Source organism: Rissa tridactyla, chromosome 1 (genome assembly GCF_028500815.1).
Source record: "Rissa tridactyla isolate bRisTri1 chromosome 1, bRisTri1.patW.cur.20221130, whole genome shotgun sequence".
Lineage (NCBI taxonomy): Eukaryota > Metazoa > Chordata > Aves > Charadriiformes > Laridae > Rissa > Rissa tridactyla.
In genome coordinates, this window is record NC_071466.1 from 89,545,085 (window position 1) to 89,558,220 (window position 13,136).

The window sequence follows — 13,136 nt, forward strand, 5'->3', positions numbered from 1 at the left end:
TTCTATATTCATGAGCAGAAAGCACTGTTTGGAATGCAGCTTTCATAGAAAGCAAACCCAAAAACCCTATAAAGATCAAATGTACATCATACAGTAGGATAATTCCCTGCTTCTGTTTTTATCTCAGGAACATCAGGAACAATTGGAAAATCAAGCCACTCCTATGAAAAGCACATAAAAGAAAAAGGAATCTGATGCTTTCTTACTTTGAATACACACCTGCTTAAATATCTAATGCTTCTGAACTGAAATTGCACGCCTTAAGAATAAGTGCTCTCTATCAAATGCTGTATGCATTTCACCTGCTCATAAAATGTACACCTGTGACTTACTGCAGTGGGTTTCTTCCGGAACTGTACATTCCATGCTTTGTCATGGGAGAATTTTAGTGCTTAAAAATAAAACCAGGCAGTCTGTTGGCTTACCCTAAACACAATCCTCAAGGACATTCTAAGCTTCCTGCATATTCTTTACACGGCAACATGGGGTAAGCAAGTAATGGGACATTTTTAAGGGCTATTGAGATATGGCTGGGGTACGTTTTTAGTGATCACATGTAACATAAGGGATGTATGAATGGCCAATCCCCTGCTTTAAAATAATGTGGCTGGTTTGTTCTGTTCATTTGTTTTGCTACTCGAAGGTCCTAATTGGTCCTCTTCTACTATTTTCTCCTGATTGCAGCCAGTCCCTGGCTTCATTCATGGCTACTTACAGCAATGCAGGGGAAAGACATGTTTGTGGCAGACAGAAAGAACAGCAGCAGCTCAAGGCACAGCAGAGAAACAGCGTGGAGGTACGTCCAAACTCTTGTCAAGTATATAGCTGGTGCAATTGCCTGGTGTACATTGAGAAAGCACTGGAGCAGGGCTGTGACAATGGCTGTATGGGATCCATATTTTTGTGGGAAGCTGAAAATGGGCTGGTTCAAGAGCAACTAAAACTCACTTCCCCTTTACTTTTCATTGTATTACTTGGCTCATTTTGACATTTAATAACCATTGATAAGCATAACAAAGTATAACGTTAAGAATGATCTTACAAATAAGGGGTTCTCTGGCCCGAATACAACTCCACATTGGTATATCGTACTGTATTTCCTAAGTGCTGTTAAATTGCTGATTATGCTCATTCCACTCCCTGTGAAAGGCAGACAACCATTCTCATCACAGTTTTATAGATGGGGAAACTGAGGCAAGGGCAGATTAACAGTGAATTGACTGTGACCATGCAGCAGTGGTAGAACCTGATTCATGCAGCTTTCACTCCTTGGTCCATCTTGTTTGCTGCATCCTGTAAATGATGAGAAACCTCTGTGGCATTGTCTAAACTCTAGTCAACCTGAAACCAGTTCATGCATACGTTCTGAAAGACTGGAGAAAAAATAAGATTTTTTTTTTAATGTCCTTTACTGAAGGTCTCTTACTTTATAGCCAACTACACTGTCAATATGACTCAATAGGCAATCTAGATGCAGGTGGAAGAACGTGACAGAGCAGTATGAAGTCAATTCTGAGTCAGAGCGTGCTGTCCCAAAGCTGTACATCTGTAATTTATATTTATATAATTGTCTTTACTAACAGCTTTAGAGACACAAAGCCTAGCCAAAGGCTATAAAGGGGGCATAAGTCAGAATGTGAAGCAGTAAGGCGGGGGAGAAATGGGCTGATCAGCCCTGTCTGTACAGCTCAGCTGCTCTGACAGGGTGTACCACCAAACCCATGTTTTCTGTTCTTGTAGGTGAGCTAGCGGGGAGCCATCTTCTGCTCTCAGTAATAAGCCTCTCTGCATCTGCAAATCACAGGCTATTTTTCTTACACTTCATCAGATGTGTACGTGTAACACCTAACCCATCTTTTGGCTATACCCCACAGTCACAGGAAATAGTGCTGGCTGACAGAGACCTCAAGGACACCTAGTCTGTTTTTCTACCCCAAGGTGGGATTAGCAATACTTATGTCACACCTTACACATTTTTCCAGCTTGCTTTTAAAATCTTCCAATACTGGAAAGCCTACACCATTCCCAGGTGACTCTAGTGCTCCACATTAATATCAAAAAGATGTTACTGTCAGAAAATTTTGCTAGTATCTGACTTAAATATCCCTTTCTTTCATTTAAGCCTGTCTATGTAAATATATATATATAAAAAAGCATTTACATATGTGCCATATATTTGTATGGTGTACACGTGTGTGTACATGCACATATATATGTGTATATATGTGTGCATATGTATGCCTTTGTTCATAAATTTGAAATCAGATGCTAACCTATTTCAATAGCTCCATGTACTTTCTTTTGCTTTCACTTGCAGCTTACTTGTTTTGCCCAGTTGTTTATGAAGACACATAAACAGAAAAAAAACCATTCATACTATTCTAGGAGTTACACTCTGCCAAAATCCCAGTGTCTCCAGACATATTTACTAAACTCCCAGTTAATGTTCTGTTTTATACTAAAACTTATTTGTCTCTTAAAGCAGTGCTTTACTCTTAAAGTAAAAATGTCATACATTTTACACTTACCTGTGATAGATAAATTATAAATTCCTATTTTTCTAAAATAATTTATCCACAAATTATACCTTTTTTTTCTTTTGCTCCCTTGAATCCTGAACAATGTAATTGTTTTTCTAGTATCATCAGGGTTATTCTCATATGAACTTTGTATTGTGTACACAGGATAGCACATCCACAGCTACCCTTCTTCATTGGCTCACACACTTGGTTCCCAAAGAATATATTGTTTAAGTCTGTCCTCTGCTTCTTTGGACAAATTCAAGATCTTGACAAAATTCATTGTTTCGTATTTTTTTTAGGAAGCTGCATCATCCAGTCATTTGATACAACTGCGTTCAATTAACATCAACCAGACTGGGACACCAGGCAGATTTATTGTGCTGTCTTGTCTGCTTGTTTTGTTTCTTAAAATGTAGTATGAAAGCTGTAAATTGACTCGTCTGCTTATATTAGCTGTAACATTTCAGTACATCAGGACCAGTTAGACTGCATTTCAAAATAAGATCTTAATCCAGCTTTCTGCAAGGACCTTTTTTCAGGCCATTATTGTTTATGGCAAAGGAAAGACCCTTCCCTAAGGCTGACAGAAGTGTCAGCAGTCACTGTTTTAAAGAAACAGGTGAGAGGCCGTGATTAATAACCTGGGCAACCACAAATATCAGATGGCCTAGCCAAAAATAGAGCCAGAGAGAGATGGTTCAAAGGCTTCAGCTTAAGAAGCAAATCTAGATCTAACATAATATGGGAGAACCCTAATAAAAGCAGAGCTGTGGTTTTGTGCAGCCTGTGCCAACATGCGAGGGAACAGAACCATGCTTCCCCTCTACTGAGTTTTCATACAAGCAGAGAAAAAAAAGCACAGGCTCCCTGTTACATTCCAGTTTGTTTTTTCAATCTGTTCATGTTAATGGTACAATCGGGGATCTCCGATTTTTGTGTCATCGCTGCCAGCAGCAGGCTAATGGAGCATCTCAGAGACAGACCACAGAACTGCAGTTCCAGCCACACAGGGCACTTCCCTCTTTTTATTACACTCTATAAAAGATAAGTCACACACGCTTTCTCTTAGCAGTCCTCATGAATCAGCAAAGAGCTGCTGAAGAGTGACCATCAGGGCACTCGGGAAAGAATCGGGTGCCGGCTGTCAAAGTATTTCCTGGTGATTTACATTCTTTTTATATATCTCTGTATCCAATAAGAGGAACAGGCCAGCAAAAGGAGCATTTACGTATTTGCATTTTACAGGACAGGCTGCAAAAAGGAGATGTTGTCGTGCGCGAGCAGGAGGGAGGATTTCTTTCCTCGTTGCTGATGCAAAAAGATATTTCAGTTCCTGTGACTTTTCCCAAGATCTGCATTAGCAAGTCCAATTAGAGTATGTATGTCCTGTCACGGGTGGCAGAACGTCAGGGCACTGGGGAGCGCAATGCCAAAGTGCGTGCACAGCCATAGCTCTTCTTCATCTTTACCTCTCTCTTCCATTCCGTTTGGTGAACACTAGGGGCTTATGCATGCTGAAGGAAAAATTTCAACACAATTGATTTTCGTCAGTAGCCTGTTTCAGGAGGTAAGAAATCAGCCATCTTGAATTCTGGCAATGAAATGTGTGGATGCAGACTGCAAAATGTGTGGCCGTGCCTTGGCAGGCTATTGCTTCATGGTTTGCACATTGGGTTAAGAAGGCAGCCGTTGTTCAGACAGCCCCATCCTTCATGCCCCAAAGGACTTGTTCTGAGAGAGATCACACATGCTAAAAATTCTGCTTTGATCCTCTATTTTGTTTCTGCTTTCTCTGGTTGCAGAGTTAAAAAAGTCACCTTAGTTGTAGGGTTCTCAAACTCTGATCGTGCCGTTCATGGCCATGATGCCCCACTCTTTGGTGCCAGCCAAGAGAAGGTGGGACTGAAGAGACGAAAAGAGAAACGTGAACAATTTCATTGATTAAATACAAACTATTAACTGCACTGAGACTGGCTTAGAATTTCCCATGGTTGCTTCTAGAAAGCCCTTTTCAGTATAAGCAAATTGCCATCCTTGTGGGAGAAGTGCTGCATGTATCAGTGAAAAGAGAGATACTTTTGGGTAATCTTCCTACTGTGATGGAACCCAGGCTGGAAATAAGGAAGAGGCCTCCTTCTGCTCCGCTGTTCTGTTAACTGCAAATGGACAAAGCTACAAGTTGTGAGGTTCCCTCACCGATTAGCAATGGGAGATTAACTTTATCGTTAACCTTGTCTGTGCCCGCACCAGTTTAATTGGCATTGGCCCAGGTCCCAGACCTATGGCCAAGAAATACAGAGCAGAGCTCAGCTGGGTGATGCAATGAGAGCTACTGCTCTCCCAGCCGTCCTGGGCTGGCTACATGTTGTTTCGATCCCTTGGCACAAAACGTAAAGTCTTTGCACACCACCAGCTAGACTTTCAGCAGGTGTAGTTGAGCAGAGAACTTCAGTGAAAAAGGTTTTGCATCCCTTAAGAATCTAGCCATAATTATTAAACTCTCCTTGAAAATTTTCTTTTTAGTTCCCTTTAAAAAAAAAAAAAAAAAGGTCTTTGTTACCCATCTCCTCACTGTGGGTAACCTCATTCTTTCCAAGCTCCAGCTGGAACCTGCATCACACATTGCTCAGTGCTCTGTTGCAAAAATCATTCCCCATTCGCAGCACTAAATCCCCTGCACACACTCCTAAAATATCTTCTCTAGTTCCTCATGCCTAACTAAACAACGCAAAATCCTAATTCTCTGCATACCTCCCACAGCCATCCCAGCTGCTCCTGCCACCTTTCCTTTCCCCTAGGCCCTCTTCACTCATCTGAAGTTACTCATCAGGAATCCCCTCCTCCACCACTTCTCTCAGCTTTTTCGTTCACTGGACCCCTTTCGGGGAGGTAGGAGGCAGAGGTTATTTTAAATAAAACCTTGTCCACTTCTTCCTCTCGCATTAGTTTTAAAATTTGCCATTGTAACAAGATTTGAGCAGATGCAGAGAGAAATGCTCATTTCTGGATGTTCACAGCATCCTGCTTGTGCTCACAAAAAGGTAAAGCCCTGTGGCCTGGGCTGCGGGGTGCTTGACACATCCAGGCCTTGCAGATCCCGGGAACAACAGCATGGCCTCATGCTAAGCCACCACCAGACCTGTTTGGCCTCGAGAGCTCCTGAGCGTGGGTCGAAGCAGTCTCTTTGCACAGGTCTGAGAGTCAACAAATGTCTCACAGCGGACAGGCCTGCTCTTGAGAGCAGGCTTGAACCCTGCGCAGATGCCGTCTGTATGAGTCACGTCTTCCCCATCTCCCTTTTACACTCTGTCCCCAAAAGTAGCTGCCCTGAGGCGTTTGCTTTGAAAGGACATAATCATATTGTCCTCCCCCTCATTATCGCTCTTCCCAGCATCTGCACCTCATTGTATGATTCTCTTCCCATCGTTCTCTTCTTAATTTAGTTTGGGAACTCTCTGGAGCAATGAGACATCATTATCTATTTTGTAAAGCGCCATTCAGAGCCGGAGCAGAGTAGCACGTATATGTGATAGAAATCCTACCCTTCCATTTCCTCCAAAAGACAGGCAGAGCTGGTTAATGCTTTGCAGGTTAATGCATGCTGCCCACCACGTGTTACCAACAAGAGCTCCAGCCACCGGAGCTTTCCCCTACAATGGAGGGGAGACCTCAACCGTGCTTTGCTCCTCACAGAGTGCTTATGGAAGGCCTCCAGCTGCTCCACTCCTGGCAACCATATTACCACAGAACACATTTTGATGGCAGTTTTTGGAGCGTCAGAGCAGTGATGGTCAGTAGCCAGGTGATTTCACTATCTGCAGAGTGAGGAGTACACAGAAGGTTTCCCCTCTGGTTTGGTAACATCCACAGGACAGCGTAACATTCTCGCTTAGTGGGGTTACATTACAAGCTGTGTTTCTAGCAGCACACGTCAAGCTGCCTGACATCCCACCCCTCCATGTCCCTCCCCTGTGGGCAACACCACAGTCAAAGATAGGGCAATTCCCTGGGCCAAGGGGAGGCAGAATTTTGTGGGGTGAAAACCCACGACTACCTTTGGAAAGACATGATTTCCACCGCAGGTAACAGTGCAGCCTGACGCTGGTTACAAGAGACAATAAAACAGACACTGGTCTGGGAAGACAGAGGAACATCCAGCAGAACTGCTGATACATCGGTTTCTCTCTCTGCCCCCACAAGATGGATATATTCTTCCTGGGGTCACCTATAGCTTACCCAAAGTTATTGTGCTGAGAACTGGGCTGAATGTCACCCCCTCAAACTAGTTTTCCTGAGGTACCCTGGAGAACCGCGAATCAGCCACCGGATGGTTACTGAAATAAGAATTCCCCTCATTTTTAATAATGATAAAATATTTTTAATGGAGACAAACAAAAAAAAAATCAGCACAGATGATGCTGTCAGCAGCAATGACAAAAGCTCTTTGCTTGTTGCTAATGACATGAAGCACTGGGCACATCCCCATGTTTCCCCCTAATATACGACAATGTGACTAAGCCCATGCAGTGATCCGCGTACAGCTGGAAACAGGCAGCAAGGGGAGAGCACTGGACTCCTGGGAGATGACAGACCGGGGCTCTGCCACCTGACCTGATAGCAAACTTCATGCAAACTTGGGCCCAATCCTCTCCCATCTCTGTGCTCCTGCTTCTTTTTCCGTTTTTGAGGTTTTCTTCATATTATATTCAAATTAATTATTTTTTTTTCTTACACTCATGTAGGACCAATACAAGCAGTAGGGACCCACCAGCATGAACCAGAGTGGAACCAAGCAGGGGCACGATCATATAACAAACCCCAGCATCCCTGCAAACCCCAGCATCCCTGGATTGGGCACTCTGGATGCAGCCACACCAGCCCCGCAGGCAGGGTGCTGCCTGGAGCAATTCCCAGGCTTGGGCACGAACCCCAGAACCAGGGGACGTGGGGACCTTACTGGCCATAACTTGGCACTGCTCAACCAAGCCCATTCACTCGCTCGCCACCCGAGAAGCGGTGAAACACAGGAAGAGTTTAGCATTCAAGCTGTGTGACCTAGCCGCAAGTGAGGAGATGGGAATGATGTCAAGGAGGTTTTTGTGCATGAAGCGTCTGTGACAAAACATTAGCTTAGGTCAGACACCACTGAAATGCAAAAGGACGGATGACTGTCAAGTCTATCAATAACCAAAACAGGGAGCTGCTGCCGTTACACACAGCAACAGGTCCGACAGCTGTCAAACAGAAACTTCCTTGCCGCCCGATTTGTAAAACCACCGGCCTGGGCCGTAACTGGACTGGGAACACCAACACCGTTGGTTTGAGAATTTCCATCCAGGGCTGGCTGACGGCGACGAGAATCAGTGTGCCCCAGTGTGCCACCCAGCCAGAGCTGCCCCAGCCAACACCGGCGTTTCTCCTCGTTTCCGTTATTTAATTGCAATTTGTGATTAAAGTACGGGGCCGTCCCCTCCACCCCCGATCGCACCGCGGGGGGACGGGCTGTACCTACACGCAAGGTGGGCAGCGGCTTGTGGTTCGGGGAGCGCCGCTCCCCGGCACGGCACCGGCACGGCACCGGCAGCAGCGGCGGGGCCGGACGGGTCTCCCCGCACCGGGCGCTGCCGGGACAGCCCGGGGCGGCCCCAGGGACGACGCCGGGGGGCCCGGGGAGAGTGAGGCGGGCAGGGGCAACCTCGCCGCCGGCGCCCGGCTTCCCTAATGGGCATGTGCGGCGCCTCCCGCACATGCCCATTCTGGCGGCGCGGAGCCAGCGGACCGTGCCGCGCCGCGCCCCCGCGGGAGGCAGCGCGGCGGGATCGCTCCGTCGGGCACCCCGGGACGCGGACCGCCCCGGTCCCACGCGGGGAGGCGGCCACACGCTTCTGGCGGCGGGTCCCCGAGCCAAAGCCCTCCCCCCGCCACGACACGCACCGCGCTCCCCCTCCGCGGGGGGTGCCCGCCCGTCGGGGGGTGGGGGAGTGGGGGGGGGGGGGCGGGCAGCCTGCGCTACCCGGTCGCCCCGGGGGCGGCGGCCCGGTGCGGGGCGGGGGATGTAACGGCGCGGCGGTGCCGGCGGCGGCGGGCGGAGCCGGCCGGCAGACGGGCGGGGCGGGGCGCGCCGCGGCGTCCCAAGCGCGGCCCGCGGGGCGGCCCCGGCGGGAGGCGCCGCGCTGCGCCCCGCCGCCCCGTCTTCGGCGCCGCCCGGCGTGGCCCCCGCGCCCCTGGGCGGAGGGCGGCGGCGGGGGCGCCGCGGAGGGCTTATCCGCGCCCGCCCCGCCTGCCGCGGCCGGGGGATTAGTCAGCAGTCTGCGGGCAGCCCCGCTCCCGCGCAAACTCCGCGGCGGGGGCGGGGAGCGGCGAGCGGCGCCTGCCCCTTCGCCTTCCCGCGGCGAGGGGCGGCGGGGCCGCGGCGGCGGCGGGGCTCCCGCCCCCCCCCCCCCCCGCCTCCCCACCCGCGGCGGGTCCGCTCCGCGGCCGCGGCGAGGGGCGGTGGGTTGGTGGCAAGTCAGGCAAGGAGGCGCTGGGAAACTCCTCTCGGGCACGGCGGCGTTGCGGGAGGACCAGCGCCCGAGGCGCCCCACGCCGGCGGGCAGGCGCGCACACACGCACAGCGCACACGCACCGACACAGACACGCGCGGCGGCGGCCCCCGGCCCCCCGCAGCCGCGGCCGGCGGGGAGGCGGCGCCCGGCGGGGCTGCCCCATGGTCTTGCGGGGGCCGTGGGGGAGCTGCGGGGGCCCCGGCGCGGCGCTCGCCCTCCTGCGCGCCCTCCGCACTAGGATGTTGCGGCAGGTCTTGCACAGGGGGCTGGGGACGTCCTTCTCCCGGCTCGGCCACTTCGTCGCCAGCCACCCGGTGTTCTTCGCCTCGGCGCCCGTGCTCATCTCCATCCTGCTGGGCGCCAGCTTCAGCCGCTACCAGGTGGAGGAGAGCGTGGAGCACCTCCTGGCCCCCACGCACAGCCTGGCCAAGATCGAGAGGAACCTGGTGGACAGCCTCTTCCCGGTGAACCGCTCCAAGCACCGGCTCTACTCCGACCTGCAGACGCCGGGGAGGTACGGCAGGGTGATCATCACCTCCTTCCGCAAGGCCAACATGCTGGACCAGCACCACACCGATCTCATCCTCAAGGTAACCGCGGCGGGTCCCCCGGCCCCGGCCACCGCCTGGCCCGGCGCCCCGCATCCCGCTCCCCGCCACCCTCCAGACCGGTCCCCGCACCTGACACACACACACCCCCTCGCCGCCGCCGCTGACCCACCCGCGCATCCCGGCCTCTGCCCACCCGCCACCGCCGCTGCCACCGCAGCTACCCGGTCACCTCCCTGCAACAGTTGGGATGCCTGCCCGGCACCGCGCTCCCCGCCAGCGCCGCGGGATCCGCTCTCTTCCACCCTCCCTCCTTTTTTTATTCTCTCCCCCGCGCCTTTCTCCTTTTTTCCCTGTTTCGGTTTTATTTGCTTCGGGTGAGCGAGAAGGGCAGGCTGCTTGCTTTCAGTAATTTTTCGGTGCCTCTCTACTCTACCGTGCTCCCGAGTGAAGGCGACTCGGGCTTTGATGAACTCAAACTTCAAAAACAGTTAGGTACCTGTCTGCCAGGCTGCCGGGAATGCTGCTGGGGGCTGCTGCTGTGTCTGGACTGCATTTCTGCCTGGAGAGGGGTAGCGCAAAACCCCCCTTCTCACTGCTGGTGAAGGCAAACGACGTAACTCCGCTGATTATTTTTAGCGGGTAGTATTATTTTTTTTTTTCCCCTCCGCTCCCATCCCACCATCACAGAAAATGCTGGTTTCAGAGATGAAGAAAAATCCAGCTCAGCTGTAGATTTGCAGGCATGGTGCAGCCTGTGCTGCCGGTTCAAGTTAGAGCGGGCAGCATCTTTCGCTGCCACTTGAGCAGCGCGGAGTGTGCGAGTCACAATCTAACAGGACATCTCACCATACTGTATGTCATAACATGTCGGAAACCTGCATTTATTGAAGCTGGTACTCTAGTTTACACCCCGGTAGTTTTGAACAGTCTTGGAAGGAAAAACAGGGAGGACAGATGCGAGAACTGCGTGTTAAGAGGGTCAAGTTCAGCCAAGAGAAAGGAAAGGAACATTTACAAATAACCAGAGGTGTGGCTAGCTCAATCCTGCACGTTTTCGCTGTTGCCTTGTGGAAACCCCGGAGACTCAGCATTGCTTTTTTATTTCCCCCCCCCCCCAAATGTCAAACTGTCAGCCCGTACAAAAGCCAATGTCAATTTTTTTTAATCGCTTCAGGGAGTGTCTCTTCTAAAATGAGAAAATAGATGCAAATACCTATCGTAAGAGACTTTGGGGAGACCTCACTGTTTACTAAACAAGGACATAACTGTTACAGTGGATTTATTTATGCTTTATTTCCACTGTAGGCACATACAGAACTATAGTACAGAGCCACTCAGTATTTTATGTTTTCGTTTTTTTGCTGTTGACATATTACCCAACGGTAATCAGCAAACAGATTTAATGAGCATCGACTCACTAAGTAACAGTAACAAGAATGTTACTGGCGAACCAGAAAACTCCAGAGAGACGATTTTCATTCCTTCATTTTCTTGTCCCATGAATTGCGTTCGCATCCAGTATGTGCACATTTACTCAGTCATAGGATAATAATGATAATGGATTTTTTCTCTCTGTACTGCTTTCTTTAGAGGTCTGTAGTTTTATCAATAGCACAGTGACACACAAATAAATGGTATTCAGAACATTTACGCAGGCAAACTTCTGCATAAGATTTATCACATCAGTGGAAGAGCTGTAACTTAGAAAGTTCTGTCAGTGCTTAACACTGCCTCGTTTTTAATAGCCAGAATTTGCTAACAAAATGATTATTTTTCATTTAGTGAGATAATGAACACCATTGCCATTTGACTGTTTACTCTTGCTGTTAATCTGACATTGTCAGGCATATTTGGTGCATTATTTCCAGCTCTTTACTTATCTAATTAATTCCAGTATGTCTTGTGCAGAATAGATGATGTCCTTTGTCCTAATTATTTTTCTCTTTGTGGGCAGAGCCAGGCTCAGGCAGCCGCCTATCCACCCCTGTGGATGGCCCCATGGGTCAAAGCAGAGCCAAACGGGAGGGAGGGCGCCCAGTTCCCAATATTGTTCTATCCGTGCTGATGCAGGGCGACATCATTTTGTGTCAACAGGGCTCGCCAAGGGAAGGATAAAGGGAAAGGTGGCCATCAAGGTTTTCCTATATATAGGCAGTTGCGTGAAGGGGAGAAGGAAGCAAAGGCAGCCACAGCCCCAGTCCAGGGCCAACCAACTCAAAGGGCCATGCTTGTAAATAAGTGTCCTGAGTGAAACCACAGAGTAATCCCACCTGCATTCCTGAAGATGCTGCCGTGTAGGCGCAGTCAGGGCAGAGAACCTATACGGCAGCGTTTGCTTGTATCTTCCGGAGAAGGATGTCCTCCCCGAGGGCGATGTTTTGCTTCAGAAGAGGCGTCAGGTTGGACACTGGCTCCTCCCGCGTGGTTGTTGCTGCATCTCCACCCACTAGCAGGAGGTCGGCAGACCCAGCAGGATGGTTGCCCCAGGCAGGCACCGGCTTTTCTTGCAGCACCTCTTCTCAGTTTCCTCACCTGCCCTATCCCACCTCATCAGCCAAGGAGGGAAGGGAACGAGCCTTGAGCCGCTATGGCTGCCCTAGTCAATGTGGCAAGGGAAGGAGATTTCCTCTGGTTTTGGCAGAGGAAGAAGTCAGCTTGCATTATTGTCCCTTCAATAAAAAGGGATACAAAGTTTTGGGGTCTGAGCAGCTGAGATTGAAACATAGCTGGTACTGTCAAAAGTTAATCACTCTAACATCCCAATTGATTAACTAGTTAACGGAATAACTATTTTGGTGGCATTCTGACGTACTCTGGTTAGCTTAGTGCAATTCCTTGTGGGCACATTATCAGCCTGAGAAATCCCACTGCTACCACGACTGCACCGTACCCTGTTGGCTGGCTGGGGGGGAGATTCAGGGAAGGGCCCAGCCTCACGGCTGCCTCGGGCCCCAGGTCTCAAGCGACGCTGCCAGAGCAGGAGCTGCCGTGGGTCTCCCCGCTGACAGCCTGCATCTGCCAGCAGGACACTGGCTGCTCACGTGGCAGTGGCAGGTCTTGCTGAACGTACAAGCTGCTCCATGCAAGGTCTCTCCTGCTTGTTAGCAGGGAGGCATGTGGCTGCCTTATATAATAGTTTTGACTTGAAGATGATGCCCCCTTTTTTTTTAATTTCTGCATAAATCTCCATCCATGGTTCTTGTAACTCCCCATGGATGCTTAAACCATCCTAGGCCTGCCATCCCAATGTTACCTTTCCAGCTAGCATAGCCATTTGCAGAAGAAAGGGAGAAGTGAAAACATATCCTGAATCTCTGGCCTTAAATAGGTGATCCACCAAAACTCCTCGGTATATGTAAGAGATGCATCATGAGACAGATACTGTGGGAGGGCAATAACGAAATTTTACTTGCTGCTGTACCTGCTCTATAGCAGAGCACGGGGTACTGGCATCCCGCGCTGTCGGCGTGCAGGACCTTTCTTCCTCAAGATCTCACTCTTTCAAGAAAGGGAGAGGT

The 13,136-nt window shown here is 50.1% G+C and overlaps 1 protein-coding gene across 1 annotated transcript in view; it reads left to right on the forward strand.

Annotated features, from left to right (window-relative positions):
* The first annotated feature begins 9,025 nt into the window (after positions 1 to 9,025).
* PTCHD1 (patched domain containing 1) overlaps positions 9,026 to 13,136 on the forward strand; it is a 39,953-nt gene continuing 35,842 nt past the window's right edge. The window contains exon 1 of the mRNA XM_054186387.1: positions 9,026 to 9,657. Within this exon, the coding sequence (XP_054042362.1) occupies positions 9,229 to 9,657 (429 nt within the window). The 5' untranslated portion in view covers positions 9,026 to 9,228. The remainder of the gene's footprint in view (positions 9,658 to 13,136) is intronic.